Source organism: Papio anubis, chromosome 18 (genome assembly GCF_008728515.1).
Source record: "Papio anubis isolate 15944 chromosome 18, Panubis1.0, whole genome shotgun sequence".
Taxonomy (NCBI): domain Eukaryota; kingdom Metazoa; phylum Chordata; class Mammalia; order Primates; family Cercopithecidae; genus Papio; species Papio anubis.
The window spans coordinates 23,452,833-23,480,527 of NC_044993.1; the positions used below are offsets into that span (position 1 = coordinate 23,452,833).

The following is a 27,695-nucleotide window of genomic DNA, read 5'->3' on the forward strand; positions in this document are numbered from 1 at the left end:
TCCTTTTTCTTTTTTCTCTCTCTTCTTTCTTTTCTTTCTTTCTTTTTCTCTCTTTATTTCTCCCTCCTTCCTTCCTCTGTCCCTCCCTCCCTCCCTCTTTCTTCTTCCTGCCCCACCCCCATCTCATTCTCAAACATTTGTGGCTCCTCTCTCTGTCTGGCTAGACTACAGAAAGGTTCTGTGGGCAGGCAGAGGGCCAGCTCTGTCCTGAGGGCAATGGGGAGCCATTGGGAAGTGGTCACAGTCCTGTCACTTTGGTCGCCTTGTGGAGAATGCCTTAGAGGTGCCAGGCTGGTGGCTGGCAGGCAGGGACAGCTGGCATTAGTGCAGTGGCCTGGGAGCAGGTTTTCTTGGAGAAAAAGAGATGCTGAAAATAGCTCACATTTATTGAGCATGTATATACCCATTAGCCAGGTGCTGTGCTAATTTAGTCCTCACAATAACTATTTGAGATGGATCCTCCGGTACCAGTTTTATAGACAACTCGCCTGAGGCACAGAGAGTTTTGGCAACTTTCCTGAGGATGCGCATAGGAAGTAGGAAATCAGGCCTCTGTGGACACCTGGAGCCTGAGGTGCCTGTGGGGCTTCGCGGGGTGATGTCCAGGGGACTTCTGGGCATGTTGTTCTGGAGCTGACCTGAGAGCTGGAGCCAGGTAAGGGAGGATGATGGATGGTGGATGAGGTGGAGCAGGGAGTGGGTGTAGAGAGAGGAGCAGGACCAAGGTGTGGGATCTGAGGGACCTTCACCTATAAAGGGACAGAGGAGAGGAATCCATAGCCAGAGGGGTGGGACAGAGGCCAAGAGGGCTTCAGTCACCAGAGCTGGGGGGCTGTGGGTGTGTCTGACAGGTGGAAGGGGCCCAGTGCCAAAGGTTGGGGCTTGCTGGTGCACTGCCCCTCCCTTTTTTAATTTTTTTTTTTTTTTTTAAGGGACAGGGTCTTGCTCTGTTGCTCAGGCGGGAGTGCAGTGGTGTGATCATAGCTCACTGCAGCCTCAAACTCCTGAGCTCAAGCCATCCTCCCACCTTGGCCTTCCAAAGTGCTGGGATTACAGGTGTTAGGCACCATGCCTGGTGGTGCTGCTTTCATGTCCTCCCACAGCTGCTCACAGTATGTTTCCCTCTTCCCTGAGACCCTCCCAAGGCTCCCAGCAGCCCCTGCGCACCCTCCAGAAGGCCAGGGGAAGGTGTGGGGCAACAGCACTTCAGGGCTCCCTGCCGAGGCCCCAGGAGGTGCCAAGTTGGAGCTGAGAGCAGAAGTGGGGCAGGGAGGCCAGAACCCCACAGGGGTCACCACTACCACAGGCTACAGCGGGGAAGCCAAGGCCTGATCCTGCTTGGCAGAGCTGTGACCTCGGTCATCCCACGCACTCCAGGGACAGAGCTGAGGCCTCGTTCATTGGCACCAGTCCCGAGGCCACCATAGGCTACAGAGGGGCTGGCCCACCCCCAGGTACATCTCTTTCCTCTGCGCCAAGGCCAACGGCTCAGCCCTCTCAGCTTGGGAACTACTGTGGGCTCCTAGCATGCGCTCCAAGATAAGTCATTGAACAAGTTGCTTCTTTGTGCCTCAGTTTTCCAGTCTTAATTTTTTTCTTATTTCTTTAGAGACAGGGTCTCTCTCTGCTGTCACCCAGGCTGGCATGAAGTGGTGAGATCATAGCTCACTGAAGCCTTGATCAGGGCTCAAGGGACCCTCCCGACTTAGTCTCCTGAGTTGCTGGGACTACAGGCATGTGCCACCACACCTGGATAATTTTTACATTTTTTTTTTTTTTTTGTAGAGATGGGGTTTTGCTGTGCTGCCCAGGCTGGTCTCAAACTCCTGATCTGAAGCGTTCCTCCTACCTCGGCCTCCCAAAGTGTTGAAATTACAGGTGTGAGCCATGGCACCCAGCCCAGTTTCCTATTCTTTATTTATTTTTTATTTTTTGATACAGAGTCTCGCTCTGTCACCCAGGCTGGAGGGCAGTGGCATGGTCTCTGCTCACTGTAACCTATGCCTCCCAGGTTCAAGCGATTCTTGTGCCTCAGCCTCCCGAGTAGCTGGGATTAGAGGCATGTGCCACCATGCCTGGCTAATGTTTGTATTTTTAGTAGAGACAAGGTTTTGCCATGTTGGCCAGGCTGGTCTTGAACTCCTGACCTATCCGTCCGCCTCAGCCTCCCAAAGTGCTAGGATTACAGGCATGAGCCACCGCACCTGACTAGTTTCCTAGTCTTTAAAGGGGGCCACTACATCTTTTGCCTTGAGGATAAAATATGGTGGCTCCTACCTTGCCCATGGAGCGCTTCCTCCAGGCCCAAGGCTGGGTAGCCGGGAGTCACCTGTGGGCCCTGCTCTCATGGATGCAGCATAATCACCCCGTGACTGAGACACTGAGGCAGGCGTGAGTGCAATGCTGAGGAGGTACAGGGGAGGGGGACACCCATTCACCTCTGCCTGGTAGGTGTGAGGAGAGGCCAGACAAGCTCCCATAAGGAGGCAGCCTTTGAGTGGGGCCTGGAAGGCTTTTTTCGGTTGGAGAAGCCCAGGGAATGGCAGTCAGGGCAGAGAGAAGAGCCCAGGCAAAGGGGCTGTAAGGAGCATGGACAGGACACTGGAGAGGAGTGGGAGGAGCTGGGTAAGGGCCAGGCTGTGCAAAGGGCAGGCGGCAGGATGACCATCCTGGGTCTGCCCGACACCCTCCAGGGCTGGGGGTCCTGGGTTTCTCTTGGCGGGGATGGGCATGCTCTGGGCAGGAGCCCTGGACTCTCCAGGCTCAGGCTGGTGATGCGGGGGTGGGACTGGCCCGTCCTGGCTTAGGAGTGCTCCTGGCTTGTCTCCTTGGGGAGTCCCTGGCTTCTGGGGAGACTTGCGGAGACTGGGTGGGCTGAGTTTTCCACGTCTGAGTTTTTGACGTCTGTTTTATTTATGCTGAACTTTCTCTTTGATCCTCATTGTTGGACAGTGAGAACAGTCCACTAGCCTGCTGTGGCCACTTGTCCCGACTTGTCCTGGGATGTCCCTCTGTGTCTTACATAAGGTCCAGCCTCCTGCTCTTCTGGTTCTCCTAACAGCTTTCCCAGGGGAGCGACATCCAGGTCTGAGTGACACCCACTGTGGCCATGTACGTGTCTGCTGGACACTGCCTTGAGCCCATGGGGTGGCTCCCAGGGGCGTCTCCCTGACATCTCCACCTCCAGGCAGTGCTATGCAGCCGGCAGCCTGTGGGTGCCAGGTCAGGCTGCCTGGGCTCAAGTCTGGGATCCACAACTCGCTGGCTGGGTGGTCCCACCCTGTTACTTAATCACTCCAGCCTGAACTTTCTGATCTGTCAATTGGAATGATGATAAAAGGTAGGACTTTTATCATCTCACTAGGACTATGGTGAGGATTTTGCACAGCGAGATTATGCACAAACAGCGCCAGGCACCCAGCAAGCACTCCTTACTTATTGGCCATTACTACCAGGCACCTGTTCACTAACTCCAGCTACCCCTTAGTCCCCTTCTTAACCAGTTAACTCTGTGATAAAGGACAGGAAATACCCCAAACCTGGCTAATCAGGGTGTGTCTGCGAGGGGGAGGAGGGGCTCCAAAGGCCAGGGCTGATCAGATCCAATTCAATCTATTTTTTTGTTGTTGTTTGAGACGGAGTCTCGCTCTGTCGCCCAGGCTGGAGTGCAGTGGCCAGATCTCCGCTCACTGCAAGCTCCGCCTCCCAGGTTCACGCCGTTCTCCTGCCTCAGCCTCCCGAGTAGCTGGGACTACAGGTGCCCACCACCTCGCCCGGCTAGTTTTTTGTATTTTTTCGTAGAGATGGGGTTTCACCGGGTTAGCCATGATGGTCTCGATCTCCTGATCTTGTGATCCACCCGTCTCGGCCTCTCAAAGTGCTGGGATTACAGGCTTGAGCCACCGCACCCGGCCCAATTCAATCTATTTTAAAAATGTTTCCTATCTTCCTTTTCCCCAAGCTCTTCCTGCCTTGGAGGGCGAAACGCCTCAGGTCTGGCCATGGCTGTGGCTCCTAGGAGGTTGGCATCACTTCACCCCACAGTGTGAAGGGTGCCTATTGCTGTTCAGCATCTCCAAGGTCCTGCTTTTCTTTTCCCTGTCTGGTGGTGGCCTTGGGCCTAGGCAGAAGCCTCTGAAGGCCTGTGGATGGTGATTTGGGAAGGAAGAGTCTGACTTTTTCCTGCCGTTGAAAATTGTCTGAGAATGGAATGCAATTGAATTTTTTCCTGCTGCCTTCGACAGCTGGCCCCTTCCAGGAGTGACACAGTCAGGTGGCTGCGTTCTGTAAAAAGTTCAGGCATTCTGGCCACATGCACAGATTTGGGACTGGTCAGCCAAGAATTAGCCACCAACTCCGTTTAAGGGTGATCCCAACAACTGGGAGACCCTCAGATCAGTTCTATTTGCACTCTGCTGGCTCTCACCAGGGATAGTTTCATTCACTCATCATTCATTCCATCAGTTCATCCATTCACTTATTCATATATTCACCCCCATCAGCCCATCCCACTACCCACCTATTTATCTTTCCATTCCTCCACTCAGCCCTCCCTTCCATCCCTCCACTCAGGCATAACACTCAATCCACCCATCTATCCATCCCTCCATTTTCTCATTCATCCATCCTTTCATCTACCCATTTATCCATTCATACTCTCCACCCATCCATCTCTCCACCCATCCACTGACTCTTCCACTCAACCTCCATCTGTCCATCGCCTCACCCCTCATCCATCCATTTCCCTATGAGTCCTTCTCCCTTCTCACCCATCCATTCCTCTCATCCATCCATCCACTCCATCTCATCCATCCATCCATCCATCCATCTGTCCATCCATCCAGGCACCAGCTGGACCAGCCCTTGGTGCAGCCTGGACCAACAGTGGCAGGGGAGGAATGATACAGTCTCCCTCTGACCTTCAGCCTCACTCTGAGTTTCTTTTTTTTTTTTTTTTTTTTTTTTTTTTTTGAGACAGAGTCTCGCTCTGTCACCCAGGCCTAGAGTACAGTGGCGCAATCTTGGCTCACTGCAAGCTCCGCCTTCCGGGTTCACGCCATTCTCCTGCCTCAGCCTCCCGAGTAGCTGGGACTACAGGCGCCCGCCACCGTGCCCGTCTAATTTTTTGTATTTTTAGTAGAGACGGGGTTTCACCGTGTTAGCCAGGATGGTCTCGATCTCCTGACCTTGTGATCCGCCCGCCTTGGCCTCCCAAAGTGCTGGGATTACAGGCGTGAGCCACTGTGCCCGGCCTGAGTTTCTCTCTTAGCAGTCAACTGGGCCTCTCATGCCACTGAGAACATTATGGTGGGCACCTGTGAGCTCTTCCTGATCACCCAAGACTTCTAGGATGATTTCCCGACCACCCTGCTCCACCCAGGGCAGAGTTGCCAACTCCTTGATGCCTCCTAGGTTGCAATTGCAATCAGATGAGGTCCCAGGGCCCCAGGCTGGGCAGCAGCTCACCGTAGCCGTGCTCGTACTCTCGGTGTCGACGCCGGCGGTGGTGATGGTGGTGGTGATGGTGGCGGCGGTGGCGGTGGCGGTGCCGCTGAAGCCGGGCCTGCCTGTCCCTGCGGATGCTGCCCACGATGATGGTGATGCAGGAGAGGATGATGACCACACCTATGACAGCACTCGCCACCAGCACGGGGGACACGAGCAGATGGCTGTGCTCTGAGCTCTCTGAGAATGTGGGGTAGAAGTAGTTGGTGCGGTTGTATCGTGCTACTGTGGACAGAGAGAGAGGACACTAAGCTGGAGCCCAGGCCTGCCACACCCCTTCCTCCTCTGCCCCTGCTGCCCTGTGAGCTGTTGCTCCCTAAATAAATGGAGGAGGGTCTGGGCTCAGGCCCACAGACTCTATCCTGTCTGCTCCTGGGAGGGAGAAGGAGAGCAGCACCTCACTCCACTGCCTACAGGAGCCTCTGGTAGTGAGGGCTGACTGTCCCTCCTCTCCTCTGAAGCCTCTGCCCACAAGCTGAACTACCTCACAGATAGGAAAAGGGAAGCTCAGAGAGGGCAGTGAACTTGCCCAAGGTCACACAGCAAATTAGTGAATCCAAGACTCTTAAAGCTAGACAAGTTGAAAGGTCAACATGATTTTACCAATGTCTTAGGAAGCAATGGGGGATGTATAGGGGGACAGAGTATGAGGAACGATTCTGCTGGCTTCAGGCAGGCCTGGGGCTGTGGGCTGAAATTCACCCAGTTGCATCAGGGGGTTGGATCAGATGAGAGAAGGTTTCCCAGAAGAGGGAAGGCCAAGGTGATCTTGGCGGGTGAGGATGAGTTAGCTCAGGGAAGGCAGGGAGAGGCATTCCAGGCGGGACAAAGGCACAGAGGGGTGGAGGGGACTTCCAGGGAGGATGTGGTGTGGTGGGAGCAAGAGGAGAGTGCAGGAACCTCCTCCAGGACTAACAGCTGGATCCTTCAGAGTCCTACAGAAAGAAACTCCTGGGGACAGGTGACTTAGTCCTCCCACTGGAAAAAATGATGGAGCCTTGGGAGCTGGGGTCCTGGGGAGGGGTCAGAGTCAGCTAGGGGCAGCCATAGGCACCCACTGCCTCACTTGGACAGTCAGCTCCTCATTAGTGAGTGTCTTGGAGTGTCACTGAATTCCCTCCAACTCAGCCCTGCAACTCAGGATGCAGCTTTCTCCTTTCACAGACAGGTGGACTAAGACTCAGCACTGGTAAGTGACTGGCCCATGGTCACTCAGTTACTCCATGGCAGAGCTAAGCTAGAACCTAGATCTGGCTTCAAAGTCCAGTGGTTGCTCTTCTGCCCTCAGTGCATCTCCTGCTCTCAGTGCAAACCCTTCCTGAGGCTGCCAGCCGGGTCTCTGAACAGCAGTAGGGAGCCAGCTTCAGATACTTAATGAACCACAGGGTCACGGGCAAGCACCAGGAAGGTCAGATCTTTCCTGGGCTCTGTTCTGAGAAGGGTCCCCTTGCACATTCTCCCAGAGCCCATGTTCAAGCCCCAGCTTTGCATTTGTTACATATGATCATGTCTGGTTTCCAGGGCTTGTGTTTGATCACTCTCTGTGTCCTCAAACTCAACAATGGGGCTGGGCACTCCAAAGTTGCCTAATGCATGTATTGAGTGAGTAGCTCCAGTCTTGAGACCAGATGGGGAAATGGCAGGGAGGCCTTGCGATGCCTCAGGAGAGTAAGGCCTCTGTCTTGGGTGGTAATCAAGGACAGCATGGGTGACCACCTGCCTAAGTAGCTGTAGAAGGGCTTTTTTCCCAGGTGAGGGCCTGATCATCTACCAATCAGAGGCTTGACATTCAGCTGTGATCGCTTCTCCTTCCCATACCTTTCTAGCACTGACTCCAAAAGCCTCAACCACATTCAACCTACAACAGGAACAGGTGGTAAAGCACAAACTCAGGACCTTAGCTGGGGCGAGAAACATGCCCTTGGGGCAGGTCTGACCCATGCTGGTGGCTCTTGCAGCCTACTGGCCTTCATCAGGAGGGACTGAGATGGAGGCCCTAGTGTCTGGGCCTGTATGTCATCCCACCCTGAGAGCCAAGCCTTTGCTGAAGTTCACTGTGAGACGCTCCCCTGGAGAGGCATGCACGGGAGAGAGGAAGCGCCCTAAGGCTTCGGTTGGACATGCATGCTTCCTGACTCTCCGATGTGAGAATGCGGGGTGTGGAGATAAGAGTGACTCCATCTTGGATGCTGATATAGTTTGGCTCTGTGTCCCCATCCAAATTTCACCTTTAATTGTAATCCCTATAATCCTCATGTGTTAAGGGCAGGACCAGGTGGAGGTAATTGAATCTTGGGGGCTGTTTCTCTCCCCAGTGCTGTTCTCGTGATAATGAGTGAGTCTCATGAGATCTGATGGTTTTATAAGTGTCTGGCATTTCCCCTGCTTGCACTCATTCTCTCTCCTACTGCCCTGTGAAGAGGTGCCTTCTGCCATGATTGTAAGTTTCTTGAGGCCTCCCCAGCCATGTGGAACTGTGAGTCAATTAAACCTCTTTTCTTTATAAATTATCTAGCCTCAGGTATTCATAGCAATGTAAGAATGGACTAATACAGATGCTAATCCGCCATGTTGACTTCTGATTAGCCCCAGTCCTGTGAAAGCCTCCTGATTCTCACTTTATTTACTGTCCTTAGCATAAGAACATGTCAGCCTTGATGTTATTGCACAAATTATAGGTTATGACGCATGTAGCATTCTTGGCTGTTCTGGAGGGCTGCCTTTAATTGTCTTGCACAGAGCATGTATACTCTTTCCCTATGATATATAAGCCCTGGGTCTGGGGATTAACAGTGTGGAGATCTACCTGTTTTGCTGCTGTCCAAGACTACGCTTCCATCCTTAAGTTCCCCAAATAAGTCACTCTGTACTGAAAAATTAGATTTGTCTGCCTCACATTGTGAGTTCTTGGCTACTTCTGCATTTGGGGGTTGCTTTGCATATATGGCCTTTTAAAGAACAATGGGGTATAAAAATTCCTGGAATTCTTTGAGGGTCAAACACAGGCCACTGTTTTCAGAGCTCCTACTATGTGTAGGATAAGTGATAAGAGCTCATTTCATTCTTGGAGCAGCCATTTTCTCGCCATTTTACAGGTGAGGACACTGAGGCTCAAGGAATTTTAAGTGATTCATCTGTGGTCAGACAGCCAGTACATAGCCCAGCCAGACTCTCTCTGGGTCTTGCTCTCCCCAGTAAACCTAAGGAGCTGGATAAGAAGTTCTCAGATATATAAGAAAAATAGCACAAAAAGAGGGATGAGGGAATAGAGTTATATTGGAGTAACTTAATTCTCATTGGAATGAAGTTAGTATAAGTATTAAGTAGATTCTAATGAGTTAAGATGTATATGGCAAGCCCTAGAGCAACCACTAAGGACATAACTCAAATATAGTGAAAAAATCATTAAAGAAATTAAAATATTACATTAGAAAATATTCACTGGAAGCAAAAAGGAGAAAAAGAGAAACAAAAACATGAAACATACACAAGACAAAAAGCAAAATGGCAGATGTAAATCCAACTGTATGAATAACATTAAATTTGATTGATTAAATAATCCCATCAAAAGAAAGATTGTCAGAATGGGTAAAAAACAGAATCCAACTATATACTGTCTATAAGAGTCTCACTTGTGAACCAAAGACACAAATAGGTTGAAACTAAAAGGAAGGAAAAAGAAATGCCATGCAAATTGCAATAATAAGAAAGATGCAGTGGCCATAATATCAGAAAAAATAGACTTGAAGACAAAAAATGTCATTTTATAGTGATAGAGTTAATTCATCAGGAAGTTATAACAATTATAAACATATATGCACCTAATAATAGAGTCCCCAAATTCATGAAGCAAAGTTTAACAAATTGAGGGAAAATACAATAAAATAATAATAGTTGGGGACTTCAATATTCAATTTTTAATAAGGTATAGAGAAACTAGGCAGAGACCAATCAGGAAATATAAGATTAGAACAGCATTATACACAAACTAGACCTAATAGACATCTATAGAACACTTCACCCAACAACAGCAGAATATGCATTCTTCTGAAGCACACGTGGAACATTTTTAAGGATAGGCCATAATACAAGCCTCAATAGATTTTAAAATGATTGAAATTGTACAAAGTATGTTTCTGGTTACAATAAAAAATTTGAAATTAATAACAAAAAATTTGTGAAATTCACAAATACATGGAAATTAAACAGCACACTAATAAATAGTCAAATAAAGAGAAAAGCATAAAGGAAATTAGAAAATACTTTGAGATAAGTTAAAATGACATTGCACTAAAACTTGTGGGATGCAGGCTGGGCGCAGCGGCTCATGCCTGTAATCCCAGCACTTTAGGAGGGTGAGGTGGGTGGATCACTTGAGGTCAGGAGTTTGAGACCCTCCTGACTAAGATGGTGAAACTCCATCTCTACTAAAAATAAAAAAATATTTACCCGGGCATGGTGGTGGGTGCTTGTAATCCCAGCAACGTGGGAGGCTGAGGCAGGAGAATCACTTGAACCCAGGAGGCAGAGGTTGCAGTGAGCAAAGATTGTGCCACTGCACACCAGCCTGGGCAACAAGAGCGAAACTCCATCTCAAAAGAAAAAACTTGCAGGCTGCAGCTAATGCAGTGTTTAGAGGGAAATTTATGTATGTACATGTCTACATTAAAAATGAAAAAAGATCTCAAATCAACAACCTAACCTTCTACCTTAAGATACTGGGAAGAGAAGAGCAAATTAAATCTGAAGTGGGCAGAGGGAAGGAAATAATAAAGATCAGAGTGGAAATTAGTGAAATAAAGAATATAAAAACAATAGAGAAAGCCAATAAAACCAGAAGTTTTCTTTTCTTTCTTTTTTTTTTTTTTTTTTTTGAGATAGAGTCTCACATTGTCTCCCAGGCTGGAGTGCAGCTGCAACCTCTGCCTCCCAGCTTCAAGTGATTCTCCTGCCTCAGCCTCCTGAGTAATTGGGAGCATAGGTGTGAGCCACCTCGCCCAGTCTAGAAGTTGGTTCTTTAAAAAGATTAACAAATTTGGCTGGGCACGGTGGCTCACACCTGTAATCCCAACACTTTGGGAGGCCAAGGTGGGTGGATCACTTGAGGCCAGGAGTTCCAAGTCCAGCCTGGCCAACATGGTGAAACTCTATCTCTACTAAAAATACAAAATATTAGCCAGGTGTGGTGGCTCACACCTGTGGTCCCAGTTACAGGTGTTACCACAGACTTTGCAGAAATAAGAATTTTCAAGGAATTCTATGAACAACTAACTGTATGCCAACAAATTGGATAACTTGGATAAAATGTACAAATTCCAAGAAATACACAAAAGTAAGGAAAAAGACTTAAAAAGAAACAGAAACTCTGACGAGTCCTATCACAAGCAAAGAGATTGAATTATTAACATGAGAAAACTTTTCAGCTTCCTTTTCCAGAAAAAAAATCCCAGGACCAGATAACTCATTGGAGAATTCTACCAAAAATTTACAGAATAAATAATAACTTTAATGCATACAGGATTTTGGTTTGGGATGAGAGAAGAGTTCTGGAGATGGATAGTGCTGATGGCTGCACAGCAATGTGACTGTACTCAATACCAGCAAACTGTATACTTAAAAATGGTTAAAGTGATAAATTTTATGTTATATATATTTTATCACAACACAAAAAGCTAAAAAGGAAATAATACCAATTTCCGTACACTTTTCTAAAAAATAGAAGAGGAGGGAACACTTATCAACTCATTCTATAAGTCCAGCATTCCCATGATACCAAAACTAGACAAAGACATTACAAGAAAAGAAAATTACAGAACAATATCTCCTAGGAATATAGATGCAAAAATCCCCAACAAAATACTAGCAAATTGGATCTAACACATAAGAAGGATTATACACCAGGACTAGATAAGATTTATCCCGGGAATGCAAGATTGGTTTAATATCCAAAAAATCAATTAATGTAATATACCACATCAATAGACTTTAGGACAAAAACTACATGATCAAAACAGAGAAAAACATGACAAAATGGAATTCTTCTTGATAAAAACACTCAACAAACTAAAAATAGAAGGGAACTTCCTCAACCTGATAAAGGGCATTTATGAAAGACCCACAGATAACATGGTGCTTAATGGTGAAAGACTAAAACCTTCTCCCTAAGATCAGGATCTAGACAAGAATGTCCACTTTTGCCACTTCTATTCAACATTATATTGGAGATTCTAGACGGGGAAACTTAGGCAAGAAAATGAAATAAAAGGCAATACAATATGCATTTAATGTATTGTCAAATACAATAAAGGAAGAAGTAAAACTACATTTGCAGATGACATAATCTTGTATATAAAAAATCCTAAGGAATTCATTTACAAACTATTAGAACTAATAAATTCAGCAAGGTTGCAGGATACAAGACTGATATATAAAAATCAATAGTTTATTTATATAGTAGCAATGACCAAATCTAAAATGAAATTAAGAATGAAATACTCAGGAGCAAATTTAACAAAAGAAGTACAAAACTTAGGCTGGGCACAGTGGCTGACACCTGTAATCCTAGCACTTTGGGAGGCTGAGGCCAGTGGATCACCTGAGGTCAGGAGTTTGAAACCAGCCTGGCCAACATGGTGAAATCCATCTCTACTAAAAGTACAATTAAAATTAGCCCAGTGTGGTGGCAGGTGCCTGTAATCCCAGCTACTCAGGAGGCTGCGGCAGGAGAATCGTTTGAGCCCGGGAGATGGAGTTTGCAGTGAGCCGAGATCGCGCCACTGCACTCCAGCCAGGGTGACAGAGCGAGACTCTGTCTCAAGAAAAAAAAAAAAAAAAAAACACAAAATGTATACTCTGAAAACTCTAAAACATTTTCAAAAGAAATTAAAGACCCATATAAATAGAAAGACATCCCATGTTTGTGTTTCAGAAGACTAAATATTAAGATGACAATACTCCCCAAATTCATCTGAAGATTCAACACAATGCTGATCAAAGTTCCAGCCTTCCTTGCAGAAACTGAAATAATCTTACGCTGATCTTAAAATTCACATGAAAATTCAAGGGGCCAAACATAGCTAAAATAACCTCAAAAAAGAACACAGTTGGAGGGGACATATTTCCTGATTTCAAAACTTACTACAGAGCTACTGTGATCAAGATAGTGTGGTACTAGCATGGAGATAGACATATAAATAAATGGACTAGACTTGAGAGTTGAGAAACAGACCCTCACATTTATGGTCAGTGGATTTTCAGCAAGGGTGCCAAGACAATTAAATGGAAGAAAGAATAGTCTTTTCAACAAATGGTGTTAGGATAACTGAATGCTTACATTCAAAAGAATGAAGTTGGGTTCCCTATATAATATAGAAAAATCAACTGAAAATGGATTAAAGACCTAAATGTATGACCTAAAACTATAAAACTCTTAGATAAAAGCATAGGGATAAGTTGTTGTGATTTTGGATTTGGCAAATGATTTTTAGATACGACACCAAGAGCACAAGAAGCAAAAGAAAAATAGATAAACATCAAAATTAAAAAACTAGTGCATCAAAGGATACCTTCAAGAAAGTGAAAAGACAGTCTGTGGAATGGGAGAAGATATTTGTGCATCACTTATCTCATAAGGGACTTGTACCTAGAATATGTAAAAAGATATTACAACTCAATAATAAAAAGATAACCCAATTAAAAATTGTCAAAAGATCTGAATAGACATTTCTCCAAAGAAGATACAATTGGCCAGTAAGCACATGAAAAGTTGCCCAACATCATTAGCCATCAGAGAAATGCAAATCAAAGCCACAATGAGATACCATTTCATACCCAGTAGGATGGCTATAATAAAAAAGACAGATAATGCCAAGTGTTGGTGAGGATGTGGAGAAATGGAAACCCTTATCAACTGCTGGTGGGAATGTAAAAGGTACAGGTGCTTTGTGAACACAGACTGGCAGTTCTCAAATGGTTAAACATAATTATCACATGATCCAGCAATTGCACTCCTAGGCATATGCCCAAGAGAAATAAAAACATAAGTCCACACAAAAATTTGTACATGAATATGAGTATTATTCATGGTAGTCCCACAAAGTATACGGTGCACAGCTGCCTCTTTCTCATCCTTTAGATCTTTCATTGAAAGTCAGCTCCTCAGAGAGGTTGCTCCTGATTGGCCTCCATGCCACTATGTTATATCATCCCATGTGTTTTCTTTGAACAGCAGTCATCACAATCCCTAAACATCCTGCCTATTTATTTGTTTACTTGTTTATTAAATTATGATGTCTTTGGATTCCCTGTCCACCTCATTAGATTGTTAGATCTTTGAAGGCAGACATCCCATCTGTCCTGACAGTTTTTTTTTTTTGTTTTTTTTTTTTAGACAGTTTCACTCTTGTTCAGGCTGGAGTGCAATGGTGTGAACTCAGCTCACCGCAACCTCCACCTCCCAGGTTCAAGCAATTCTCCTGCCTCAGCCTCCCAAGTAGCTGGGATTATAGGCATGTGCCACCATGCCTGGCTAATTTTGTAATTTTAGTAGAGACAGGGTTTTACCATGTTGGCCAGGCTGGTCTCGAACTCCCGACCTCAGGTGATCCACCCACTTTGGCCTCCCAAAGTGCTGGGATTACAGGTGTGAGCCACTGCCCCTGGCCTTGTCTTGACTCTTTTATTGCGTGAATCTGTAGCACCCAGCCAGGTACTGGGCACATAATAGGTGCTCATTAAATATTTGTTGGGTGACTGAGTGAACTGCAGAGAACTTAGTTGGCTCTGTGTCTGTCTCTTCATTAGTCTAGAATTCAGTTTCTTCTCTATTTTTTGACTGATTGTGACAGCTTGAGTTTTGGATGAAGTGCCAACCTCTAATTTTTATTCTCTACAGTAAACTAAAGTTTGTCATTTTTCTTTAAGACTCACAGAGAAAACGTGGCAAGGTGAGGCTCTCCTCCATTTTTTTTCTTGCAGGCAAATGGAATCAGTTTAATTTGCCTTGTTTGACCTGAACTTAGGAGAAATCTAGTCCTTGTCTGGTGAATCTATAGTATACCTGCCACCACTTTCTAAGTCTATGCCAATGGCAGACATTACTAATTGACCATGATTCTCTTTCCAGTTCGGTTCAGAAGGTAGCCTCAGCATCCTTCTCAACACAGCACTCCATGCTGAGACTACAACTGGCTACAGTTGGTTATGAAATAGAGCTTTTGGCTACCACTCATCTAGCATGATCTAGTCCTCCCTGCTACTACTCCTGAGCCAATGGCCACTCTGATTGCTCTCTGTCATGCAGCCTCTCACCTTCAGAGCCCAGGCAGGACTTGGGAGTGTCAGGGACACCAGCCCTCCTTAGGAGGGTAGTGTGAGGGGTTCACACTGCTGCAGAATAGTGGGCTGGCTCCAAGAATCTTGTCCCCAGTGGGGCTCAGGAATGTCTTCTGACCCCAGATGTTGCAGTGGTTTGGGACACACTGGTCACCCCACGATCCCCCATGACCCCTGGCCACGCCAGGGCTGCAGGTGCTTAGATTACAAACCTAGAGTCGGATGTGCGTGGGTGCATGCGTGTGTGTGTGTGTGTGTGTGTGTGTGTGTGTGTGTGTCTGCCTGCCCTGCACAGCATGCAGAACCTGCCTCTGGGACCAGCCCCATTGGGTCACCTTGAAGATGCCCCTCCCTGCCTCAGCAGCAGATGAGAGCCTTGCCCTTGTCTGGCAGCACCAGGTCCATTACCAGCTGGGAGGGAGATGGCATCACCCATGCCTGCAAGACGGAGCCAGTTGGTGCAGGCATCTGCCTGCTTGAATGGCTAGGAAATTAATCTCCCAGTCACCACAACCGGCAGAGGTAGGCGCTGCTTTAAATTATGAGGGAAATTCTTCCAATTTCCATACCAAGGGCCTATTTTATCAAAAAGATAAATATGACTGCAGAGAAATAACATGATGACAATCCCCCTTCCCACCCCCGGCCTCCCTGTCGCCCTGTACCAGCTGCGGCAAGGATAGAAGATGAAACAAGCTTTGCCTCCTTTCTGGACTTTCTTCCCGAGCAGTTTTTACAAAGGTGCTCATGATCAAGTGGAAACCTCAAAAAAAAAATAGGCTCTTCTCTGAGATACCACTTCCCCCGCCATGCCAGCATGAGTAATTACCATCTCCTGAGCACCTACGATGCCTTACACCATACATGGTATTTGTCATGCACCATATTATCTCATTTAATCCTCATGATGGTCTATGATGGGATCCCCAGTTAACAGGTAAGGAAACAGCCTCAGAGAGGTTAAGTAACTTTCCAAAGGTCACACAGCCCCACAGATAGAGACCTGGGTCAGTGGGAAACTGAAGCCCTGTGCTCTTAGCTGCTATTCTGTGGCTACCAGGCACCATGTACTGGGAGTTCTGGTTTTTTAAATCTTGTGAAGGGAAAATGCTCTTCTCCCCAAAATGATCTTTTGCTTCTTCTGAGCCACTCGATATATAGCCAGAGCCAGCCATGACCTGGGGCTATTCAGGATGAAGGAGTATCAACAGCTGAACATTGCTGATAAGATACCAGGATTCCAGAGATGGGAGCCTGTGTGTCTTAGAAGAGATGGGCCACAGCAGGCAGGTGCTTGGGGAGAAGCAAATCATCCAGGGATGTGCGAGGACCTCCTGTTCTGTATCTGTTCTATCTCCAGGTATGTCTTAGAGATGTTCTAAATTGCAGGTAGGGACCCATGGGTGATTTCACCGAAGAGGAACAATGATAGTAATAAGAGAGCTCTCACCGGCAGCACTTACTGAACATCCATCAGGCTCTAAACTCTTTTCGTGCATGCTTCTTTCATTGAATCTTCACAGCAGCCCCGAGAAGTGGAGATATTCTTTCCTCCATCTTACAGATAGGGAAGCTGAGCACAGAGCTGGTTAAAATGGTGAGCCTGGAATGCTCTTTGCAATTCCTGAACTGGCACTCTCCAGCGCTCTGGTTGCACAGGGACTGAGAACGCCAGCAGGGTGGGGCCTGTGTCTCTCTCTCTCGTCACCCCATCTGCCCAGGATACCGGGCAGGGCCGGTGCAGAGAGGAAGCTCAGGAGCCATTTGAATTGGACCAGGGGGAGTCTGTGACTGGTTGCTTGGTGTGTACGGTGTGGCTGAGTGCGTCCTAGGGGAGCTGCTCCCAGTCACCCATTGGCCCATCCTCCCATCCATCACCCACCCAACCCCCACAGCCCAATCGTGGGATCCACAGACATTTACAAGCACTGGCAGAGTGTCGGAACAGAGTAGGTGCTTTCAGCCAGAAGAGCAAGTCAGGACTTAAAATTAAAGAGTCCTGGTCTGCAATGGGCTACCCATCAATGATAAATCGATTTGGCAAATTCCATTATAGGAGATCCTTGGGGCACTGCTGAGGACTTGATGCATTTGAGGAATCATAAGAGAGGAGGAGGCTGGAGGGAAGCCTGGTGGGGGCTAAATTTGGAGGGGCTTGCAGGGGCCAGGCCATGAGGGGTCTTGAAGATCACATTAAGAGATTGTCCTTTGGGATGGGTGCAGTGGCTCATGCCTGTAATCCCAGCACTTTGGGAGGCTGAGGTGGGTGGACCACCTGAGGTCAGGAGTTTGAGACCAGCCTGGTCAGCATGGTGAAAATCTGTCTCTACTAAAAATACAAAAAATTAGCCTTGTGTAGTGGTGCATGCCTGTAATCCCAGCTACTCGGGAAGCTGAGGCAGGAGAATCGCTTGAACCCAGGAGGCAGAGGTTGCAGTGAGCTGAGATTGTGCCACTGCACTCCAGCTTGGGTGACAGAGTGAAACTCCACCGAGAGAGAGAGAGAGAGAGAGAGAGAGAGAGAGAGAGAGAGAGAGATTGTCTTTTTCCCCAAGGGCAAAGAGGGGCGTGGCCAGAGCGTTTCAGGAGAGCCTCTGGTTGCAGATGGAGGACAGATGGGCAGAGGCAGTGTTCGGGGTAGGAGACCAGGGAGGAGGCTGCTGCAAGGGTCTCCATGAACCTGGAACTGGGGCTAGAGGAGGCTGAGCCCACAGCCCCTGCCCTGCACAGAGCTGAGCACAGAGCTGAGCACGGCTTGGATGAGCACACTCCATGCCACAGGATGACACTGCAGGGAGATCCTTGGCCTCTCCAATTAGTTGTCCTCTGAGCAGGCTTCAGAAACAGCCCTGGTATTATTCCCATTCCACAGATGGGACCCCAAGTCCTCTGACGAGGCAGGAGTGGTGCCTGGGTCCATGGGCCTCTGCTGTGCAAGGCAAAAGCCAGCTCTGGCTCCTCCAGCTTCTAGTCCAGGGCTGGGACTGGGAACTGCAGGGAATCAGAAGGTCCTACATGCCGCAGACCTGGATGTGGGAGTGAGTCTGGGGCTTGCTTCCTCTCTGTGTGGATGCCATTGTCACCCGCATTTCCAGATGAGGACATTTTGCCTTGGTGAGCTAAAGTTATGTGTTCAAGATTGCCCACCTAGTTTTGTGGCAGATCTGGAGTTTAAACTCAGGTTTATCTGATAATTTATCAAATAGTAGCACAGAGCAGAAGAAGAGAGCAGGGTTTTGTGGGGCGGGGGGGTTTGGGTTGGGGGCTGGAGAACTGGGCTCTGTTCCTGGTTCTGTCACTCATTCACTGTGTGACCTTGGGCATGCCCCTTGCCCTCTCTGAACCTGCTGGCTATCTGTTTGAAGAGGCACTGATTATTCAACTCCCTCCAGGGTGGGAGAGGAGGGGGCCAAAAACTATGAGGGGAGGCAGTGAGATCCAGGCCTATATCAGGTGGCTTAGGTCAGGGCTGGCTCCAGTGTGGGGAACCTGGGGAACATTAAGGGCAGGGAAACTGAGGCAGACTATCACTCCCAAGTCCTTGCTGAGTGTAGCATGGAGGCAGCTCCACAGACAATCTGTCTGGGTTCAGGGAAGTGTTCTTTGCAGCCTGAAGCTACCTGAGCTGCAGTGACAAAGGGAAGGAACAGAGATGCAGAAGTGCTGACTCAGCACCTTCAGGCTGCCAATCCTGCCCACTCTCTCAGAGATGCTGGTTAGAGGGAGAAGGGGGGCCAAGGACTCAGAACTAACGGATGGCTCCTGTCACAAAAATTCCAAAGACATTTATCAGAGGTCCACTTCCCTGGCAAGTCTGGCCTCAGTAGTGCACTCTTCCTCCACGGCTGAAATGGACGGGGTGAGGCGTGGAGTCATTGGAGGGAGTGTAGGGAACATGATTCAGGCACCATTTTCCCTCTGTTCACCATTGGCTGGTCCCGTCCTCCAAGCAGGGACTTCAAGAAGGGCTGGGGGAGGGGACATGGCAGGGCAGGGCTAATTGAATTGGACACTTCTGAGTCTCCTCTGCTGCTGTTTATTTCGGGCAACTTTTTAGCTCACTTGCTGATACCTGTCCTCTGGTCACCAGGAGACTGATAGAGGGATGTTGGAGGTCTGGGGACAGGCCAGGGACATCTCAGAGAGGAGGACACAGAAGGGCTGGATCTCGAAGGATGAACTAAGCATATCGGGATCAGTAAAGGGAGAGAGGAGCATGGGCAGGAACACAGAGGGGTGAGCCTTTGGGATGTCACCTTGATGGCAGCTGAACATGAGGATCATTGGGTGAGGAAAAGGATACTGGGTGTTCAGACTACTTCTCACAATGGGGACGCAACTCTACAAGAAGTCAACTAATGTCTTTTCATGGTCCATGCCACCTGGCATTTGTGGTATTGGGAGCGGGGCAGATTACAGTGGACAGGAGAAATGGAAAGTGAAGTCATAAACCTATTCATCAATCCTCCATCAATTCACCCAGCCAACAAATCATCCATCCTCTCAGGCATTTACCTATCTATGCATCTACTCAACATCCACTCCACCATCCCCTTATCCATCCATCCATCCATCCATCCATCATCCATCCATCATCCATCCATCCATCCATCTATCCATCCATCCATCCATCATCCATCCATCCATCATCCATCCATGCATCCATCCATCCATCCATCCATCATCCATCCATCCATCCCCTCATCAATACTCACCAAACGCTTAATCCATGCCTGGAGATATGCTAGATACTGGGAACACAAATATGAATCAGACTAAAATGGACCTCTAAAACTGGGGAAAGCAAGAGGTCCCACACAGCTGCCCTGGCACCGTGAGGGGAGTCTTGGTGCATCACAGAGTTCCCTGCTCCCACCTCTGCTTCCATCTGTTTAATGTGTCAAGAGTGAACAGGAGAGCACTTCACTGCCAAATAGAAGCTTTTCAACCATTGTGTTAAAACGTAACTGGAAAAATACAAGTGACCACCCACAAACCCTTAATGGTTCTATAAATGTAAGATGAAAGCAATTCATTCCACTATTAAGATACATTCTGCCACTTGAGTTTATTTAAATAAACTCACTAAAATTAACTCACATATTCCTCTGCGTATCTAACTTCCTTAAGTTTACCACCTTGTCATCATTCACTAAGGTTTTAACTCCGGCTTAAAGAACTTATTTATTGGCTGAAAAACTCACTGAAACAATTTCACAAATTACTTTTCCCTATTTCTGCAGAGGAAATGGCAAACTGGTTGACATCACAGAACCAAGCCACAGTAGAATTAAACATTCCAATTGAACCCACACCAAGCTCTCATTTTCTTGCTAGAATAATGACTGGACTCAACCTGCTCATATTTTCTTCTCTTTCATCACCACCTAGAGTTGGCTTTTGGGCCATTTTCCACAAACAGCCCAGAGGCTTAAAAAAAAAAAAAATATATATATATATATACACACACACACACACATACACACACACACGTATATATACACACACACACATACATGTATGTATATATATAATGCCAGTGGAGTTACTGTGCGTGCCTGATAAGTGCAATTGGGTTGAGAAGCAGATTCTAGGGGGCTGGCTGGACCCACCTACCAGCTAGGGTATTTGCTACCACACCCCAGCTTGCATTTTGTTACTCAAAATCATGGCTCAGAAAAATGACCTTTGACTATAATATGGACTTTCCAGGAAGCTAGTGAATAATTGACATGTAAAATGTTAAATTCATGAATGCTGTGAATTTTCATCCGCTATCCCACCCAGGGGAGACAGAATATTTACAAAGGATTGTGTGAAGGCCATGTCATCTGCACGCTGCTCTGCTCAGTAAAAGTTTTAGTCCTTGGAACAAGTTCAACCAGCCTAGAGCTGTGTTCTTAGGCCACAGTGATTGAACCTCCTTCCCAAGAACGAGCTTCTTGGAGTTGGGCTTTGGCCTTATGCTCAGAGCTTGTATTGAGGGGACTAGCTTAAGAAGTAGCTTTATCATAGCCAGGAGCAGTGGCTCACACCTGTAATCCCGGAGGCTGAGGTAGGCAGACTGCTTGAGCCCAGGAGCTCAAGACCATCCTGGGCAACATGGTGAAATCCTGACTCTTCAAAAAATACCAAAATTAGTTGGGCATGGTGTTGTGTGCCTGTAGTCCCAGCTACTTGGGAGGTTGAGGTGGGAGGATCACTTGAACTTGGGAGGTCAAGGCTGTAGTGAGCTGTGATTGCACCACTGTACTCCAGCTTGGGCGATAGAATGAGACTCTGTTTAAAAAAAAAAAAAGGTAGCTTTATTATAAGTGTGTTGCTGCAGGTATTGTCCACTATACTTCTCGGTACCCCTAGGTAAGGCTCCATGTAATAAATTTTTCCAAGATATGAGGGCCAGGAAAAGCTTTTCTTTCTTCGAAAGAGCTACTTTCTCCTTATAGACCATGAGAATCATGTAACTGATCCCCTTTGCTGTTTCGCTTTGGCCTCCAGGAAGCTCAGAGACACTCTGTAGCTCAACTTCAAAAGGAAAGGAAACCAGTCTGTCTTTGGCTCTCTGGTGCTAGTTAGCATCATTCAATACAGCCAATTCACAGATTCCCTCTGTGAGTCAGATTTGGGAGAATGAGCCAACTTACGGTATGTGCACATCACCATTACATTACTTGCTATTGTAGCTGTGAATAATCATTCTGATTTGGGGGTGTTTCTTGCATTGCTCTAAAAGCTATTGGGAGAGGATGTACCTGGAAGTGGTAAATGCAGTGTTTAAGAACCTGGTTTATGACACCGACCGGGGTATTTAACACCTATGTACCTTAGCTTCCTCATCTCTAAAACAGAGTAATGACCACTCAGAGTGTTTCTGTGAGAATTAAGGGAGATAATTTAGCAGTCCATACATGCAACTATAAAGCTGGACAAAATTGTCAAAGTACCATTGCAGTTCTCTGGAAATTGACCAAAGGTATACAATGAACTGAGAAGCACTTATTATGAAAAAGACTCAATACAGTGTGAACCTGTAATGTTCTTGGCTATGACTGCCTCCATACCCCTCCCCACCAACTCTGCTCCCCGGTCTGTGAAAACCAGCAGCTTCCCTGCTACTGTTGGAAAGAGCCCATCCAAACGGATCACAGTTTCTTGTTTCTTTGTCTTATAAAGTATGATTCATATTCAGGAAAAAATAAAAATAACAAAATAAGAAACCAAAGCAAAAAACCCATCAATAGAAGCTGTGGGTGAGTGTCCTCAGGTGTTGGATTTAGCAAAGAGTTTAAAGCAGCTATTATAAATATGTTTGAATAACTAAACAAAGTCACGTCTAAATAATTAAAGGAGAGTAGGATGACAATGTCTCAATGAATAGAGAATCTTAATAAAGAGACAGAAATTACAATAACCAAATAGAAATTCTGATTTGGAAAATACAATAACTTAAATAAGAACTCATTGGAGGGATTCATTGGCAGATTTGAGATGGCAGAAGAAAGAACAGATGAGCTTGAAAATGAATTGATTAAAGAGCAATCCAATGTGAAGAAGAGGGAGAAAAATGGATTGGAGAAAAAAATGAACAGAGACTCAAAAACTTCTGGAACAACATCAAGCATAGCAAAATATGTGTAATAGGAGTCCCAGAAGGAAAGGAGAGAAAGGGGCTGAAAAAATATTTGAAGAAATAATGGTGACAATTCCCCAAGTCTGACAAAAAAACTACATATCCATGAAATTCAACAAATCTCATGTAGAATAAACACAAAGAGATCCATACCTAGACACATCACAGTCAAACTACTGAAAACCAGAGACAAAAGACAAAGAGAAATCATGAAAGCACCAAGAGAAAACCTGCTCATCACAAACAGGGGGAACAGCAATTGATTAATGGTTAATGTCTAATCAGAAACAGCGGAGGGCAGAAGGCAGTGGAATGACATGTTCAAAGTGCTAGGAAAGGCTGGGCATGGTGGCTCATGCCTGTAATCCCAGCACTTTGGGAGGCTGAGGCCGGTGGGTCACTTGAGGCCAGGAGTTCAAAAGCAGCCTGGCCAACATGGTAAAACCCCATCTTTACTAAAAAATATAGAAGATTAGCTGGGCATAGTGGCACACACCTGTAATCTCAGCTATTCAGAAGGCTGAGGCACAAGAATCGCTTAAACCCAGGAGATGGAGGTTTTACAGTGAGCCGAGATCACGCCACTCCATAAACCAAACAATCCCAAAGTGCTAGGAAAAAAAAGAAAAAAAAGAGACAAAAGCTAAAACCAAAACTAAACAAAGAAGAGTTTTTTCTTTTCTCTCTCTTTTTTTTTGAGAGTCTTACCGTATTGCCTAATGGTGCAATCTCGGCTCACTGCAACCTCTGCCTCCTGGGCTCAAGTGATCCTCTGGCCTCAGCCTCCTGAGTAGGTCCCCCGTGGGACCACAGGTGTACCCCACCACACCTGGCTAATTTTATGTATTTTTGGTAGACATGGGTGTCGTCATGTTGCTTAGGCTGGTCCTGAGCTCAAGTGATTTGCCCACCTCAGCCTCCCAAAGTGCTGGGATTACAGGTGTGAAACACTATGTTCGGATCAAAGAAGAGTTCTATATTAGCAAAACTATCCTTCAAAATTGAAGGTAAAACAAAGACATTTCTAGAAAAAAAAATGAGAGATTTTGTTGCTAGCAGATATGCCTTATGATAATTACTAAAGGTAGTCTTTTAGGCTGATAGGAAATGATTGATGCTAGATGCTAACTTAAATCCGCAGGAAGAAATGAAAAGTTCTAGATATGGTAAATATATAGGTAAATATCAAAGGTTCTCTCTACATCTCTTTCTCATTTATTCTCATAACTTCTTTAAAAGATATAAGATTATATAAACAATAATTATAATACCATTTTGTTGGATTTATATATATAGGTATAATATATATTACAATAAAAGCACAAAACTGGGGAGAGGAAAATGAAATATATTGTCAAGTTGTATATATCTTATTGGATTTGACTTAATATTATACCAAAGTAGACTGTGATAAAGTAAGATGCATATGTAATCCCTAACTAACCCCTAATTAAATAATTAAACAGGAAAGGCTGGGCGCAGTGGCTCACACCTGTAATCCCAGCACTTTGGGAAGCTGAGGCGGGCAGATCATGAGGTCAGGAGATCGAGACCGTTCTGACTAACACGGTGAAACCCTGTCTCTACTAAAAAACACAAAAAAAATTAGCCGGGCATGGTGGCGGGCACCTGTAGTCCTAGCTACTGGGGAGGCTGAGGCAGGAGAATGGCGTGAACCTGGGAGGTGGAGCTTGCAGTGAGCTGAGTTTGCACCACCGCACTCCAGCCTGGGCTACAGAGCAAGACTCTGTCTCAAAAACAAAACAAAACAAAACAAATAATAATAATAATTAAACAGCGAAAAAACCCCAAAAGAATCAAAATAGTACATTAAACATGTTTAACACAAAAGAAGGAAGTAAAGGAAGAGCAGATAAACAAAAAAGACATGAAACAAAAAGACAACAAATAGCAAAATGACTGATGTAACATCTAACCATATCAACATTTATATTTTATTAAATTAACTTGTGTTTTAAAAAAGATATGAATGGTGGCTGGGCACGGTTGCTCACGCCTGTAATCCCAGCACTTTGGGAGGCCAAGGCAGGCGGATCATTTGACGTCAGGAGTTCAAGACAAGCCTGGCCAACATGGTGAAACCTTATCTGTACTAAAAATACAAAAATTAGCTGGCCATGGTGGCGAATGCCTATAATCCCAGCTACTTGGGAGGCTGAGGCAGGAGAATTTCTTAAATCCGGGAGGCAGAGGTTGTAGTGAGCCAAGATCGCGCCACTTGCACTCCAGCCTGGGTGATGGAGTGAGACTCCATCTCAAAAAACAAACAAACAAGCAAACAAACAAAAAACCCCCAAAACACAGAGATAATGAATGGAACCTAGGCAACACAGCAAGACCCCTATCTCTATAAAAAGTAGAAAAAATTATCTGGGCTTGGTGGTGTGTGCCTGTGAGGATTGCTTGAGCCTGCGAGGTCTATAGAGAGCCACTGAACTCCAGCCTGGGTGACAGAGTGAAACCTTGTCTCACAAAAAAAAAAAAAAAAGGAAGATATATGAATGGATTAATAACTCCACTTACAGGGCAGATATTGTCAGAGTAAATAAAAAGGCAAGACCTACCTGTATGCTGGCTGCAAGAAACACACCTGATTCAGAGACACATATAGTTTGAAAGTAAAAAGATGGAAGGAGATATAGCACACAAACAGCTTGAGTGGTTATGCTGATATTAGACAAAATAGACTTTAAGGTAAGATATATATTTCTTGAGATAAAGACATTTCATAATGACAAAAAGGTCAACATATTAGGAAGATATAACAACTACATATGTATTATATATGCACTTAACAAGCCCCCAAAAACATGAAGTAAAAACTGTGAAAATTGAAAGAAGATCTAGACAATTCAACAATAATAGTGGAGATTTTAATGTCTCAATCTCAATAACTGACAAAGCAATTAGAAACTCAGCCAGGATATAGAAGACTTGAATGACACTATCAACCAATATGACATTCATAGAAGCCTTCACCAACTGAAGATTACACATTCTTTTCCAGTGCATGAGACATTCTCCAGGATAGACCATATGTGGACCATAAAACAAGTCTCAATAGATTTAAAAAGATTTAAATCATACAAAATATATTCTCTGACCACAATAGAATTAGAGATCCAAAATAGAAAAATACCTGGGAAAACCCCAACTATTTAGAAATTAAGCCGGGCATGGTGGGCTCACGTCTGGAATCCCAGCACTTTGGGAGGCTGAAGCAGGAGGATCACTTGAGGTCAGGAGTTTGAGACCATCCTGGCCAACATGGCAAAACCCCGTCTCCACTAAAAATACAAAAATTAGCCAGGAGTGGTGGCATGTGCCTGTAATCCCAGCTACTTGGGAGGCTGAGGCAGGAGAATCGTTTGAACCCAGGAGGCAGAGGTTGCAGTGAGCCGAGATCGTGCCACTGCACTCTAGCCTGGGCGACAGAGCAAGACTCTGTCTCAAAAAAAAAAAAAAAAAAAGAAATTAAACTACATGCTTCTAAATAACCTATGGGTCAAAGAAGAAATCACAGTAAAAATAAAAATATATTTTAGGCTAGGCACTGTGGCTCATGCCTGTGAGCCCAGGAGTTTGGACAGGCCAAGCCTGGGCAACATAATGAGACCCTGTATCTACAAAAAATAATAAAAAGTTAGCCGGGCATGGTCGTGCGAGCCTATGGTTCCAGATACTTGGGAGGGTTAAGTGGGAGGATCACTTGAGCCCAGGAGTTTGACACCAGCCTGGGCAACATAATGAGACCCTATATCTACAAAAATAATAAAAATTAGCTGGGTATGGTGATGCATGCCTATAGTCCCAGCTACTTGGGAGGCTGAAGTGGGAGGACTGCTTGAGCCCAGGAGTTCAAGGTTTCAGAGAGCTATGATTGCACCACTGCACTCCAGCCTTGTGAAGCCTTTGTCTTCAAAAAACAAAACAAAAAAATGTGTGTGTGTGTGTGTGTGTGTGTATATATATATATATGGAACAGAATGAAAACAAAACACAACATAGTATCAAAATTTATGGAATACAGCTAATTCACAGCTTTAAATACTTACATTAGAAAAGAAGAACGGAAAAGAAGAAAGGCCTCAACTTGAAAACCTAAGCTTTCATGTTAAGAAACTAGAGAAAGAAGAGTAAACAAAACCCAAAGCAAGTAAAGGCAGGAAATAATAAAGATGAGAGCAGAAATCAACGAACAAGAAAACAGAAAAGCAACAGAGAATATCAATGAAACCAAAAGTTGTTTTTTTGAAAAGATAAAATTTACAAATCTTAGCAGCCTTATGAGGTAGGTGCTAGTAATCTGATTTAATAGATGAGGGTACTGAGGCTCAGGCAGGTGAAGTGACTTGCCCAAGATCACAAAGACAATTTTTAGTTGTGGGGAGGGAGACAGGATTTGAACCCTGGGGCATTTGGGGAGAAGTTCTTTATCCCCCACTCCCCATCGGATTGCTTTGCAGGCCTGAGCTATTTTGAGAATCAAACCAGTCCCAGTACCAGGCCTTGTGTTCACCAACATTCAGTATCCTGAGAAGGTGAGCAGCTCTAGGGTCTCTGGAAAAGAATCACTACTCAGCCACCTTTCTTGGGCAGTGAAAGCCCCGAGTTCCTTTGCTGGAGCTGACCTGCTTCTGGGACTAGGACAGCACTCTGGTTAAATAAGACACAGACAACCCTGGGTTCAAGTCCTGGTGCTGCCTCTTGCTGGCAGTGCTCACTGAGCAAGTCAGATCTCTAGGCCTCTATTGCCTCATCTGTAAAATGGGAGCAGCAATTTCGGCTATGAGCTAATCAAAGCAAACTGCCTATCAGGATGCCCGGCTCATGATAGGTGCCTAATACATGACAATCAAATAGTCAAAATTTAAAGACATTTCCTAGACACAGAACTAAATGTGAAAGACAAAAGAGTAAAACTTGAAGTGGAAAACATCAGAGAACATCTTCACGACCTTGCATTTCTTAAACAGGACACAGAAGATACTAACCATTTACAAATGGATACATTGGACTATATTAAAATAAAAAACTCTGGTTGGAGTTTGGGTTGCAAAGTGGTGGAGGGCTGAGGGCCTGCACAGGGACTGAGGCGTCCAGGGTCAAGGTCAAGGACATGGCTGGAACAAGTGAAAGATTTTTGAAAGAAGATTCTCTAAATATATTCATTATTTGCAACCTGCCCCAGAACACTGGAGAATGT

At 45.7% G+C, this 27,695-nt stretch overlaps 1 protein-coding gene across 2 annotated transcripts in view; it reads right to left on the minus strand.

Annotated features, from left to right (window-relative positions):
* Window positions 1–27,695, minus strand: part of LOC101025981 (brain expressed associated with NEDD4 1) — a 60,370-nt gene that overhangs the window by 8,414 nt on the left and 24,261 nt on the right. For both annotated transcript variants that reach the window (XM_009196585.4, XM_021932054.2), the window contains exon 2: window positions 5,467–5,730. Coding sequence is in view for 1 of the 2 variants with exons in the window: in XM_021932054.2 (XP_021787746.1) it covers window positions 5,467–5,730 (264 nt within the window). In the remaining variant the exon portion in view is untranslated. The remainder of the gene's footprint in view (window positions 1–5,466; window positions 5,731–27,695) is intronic.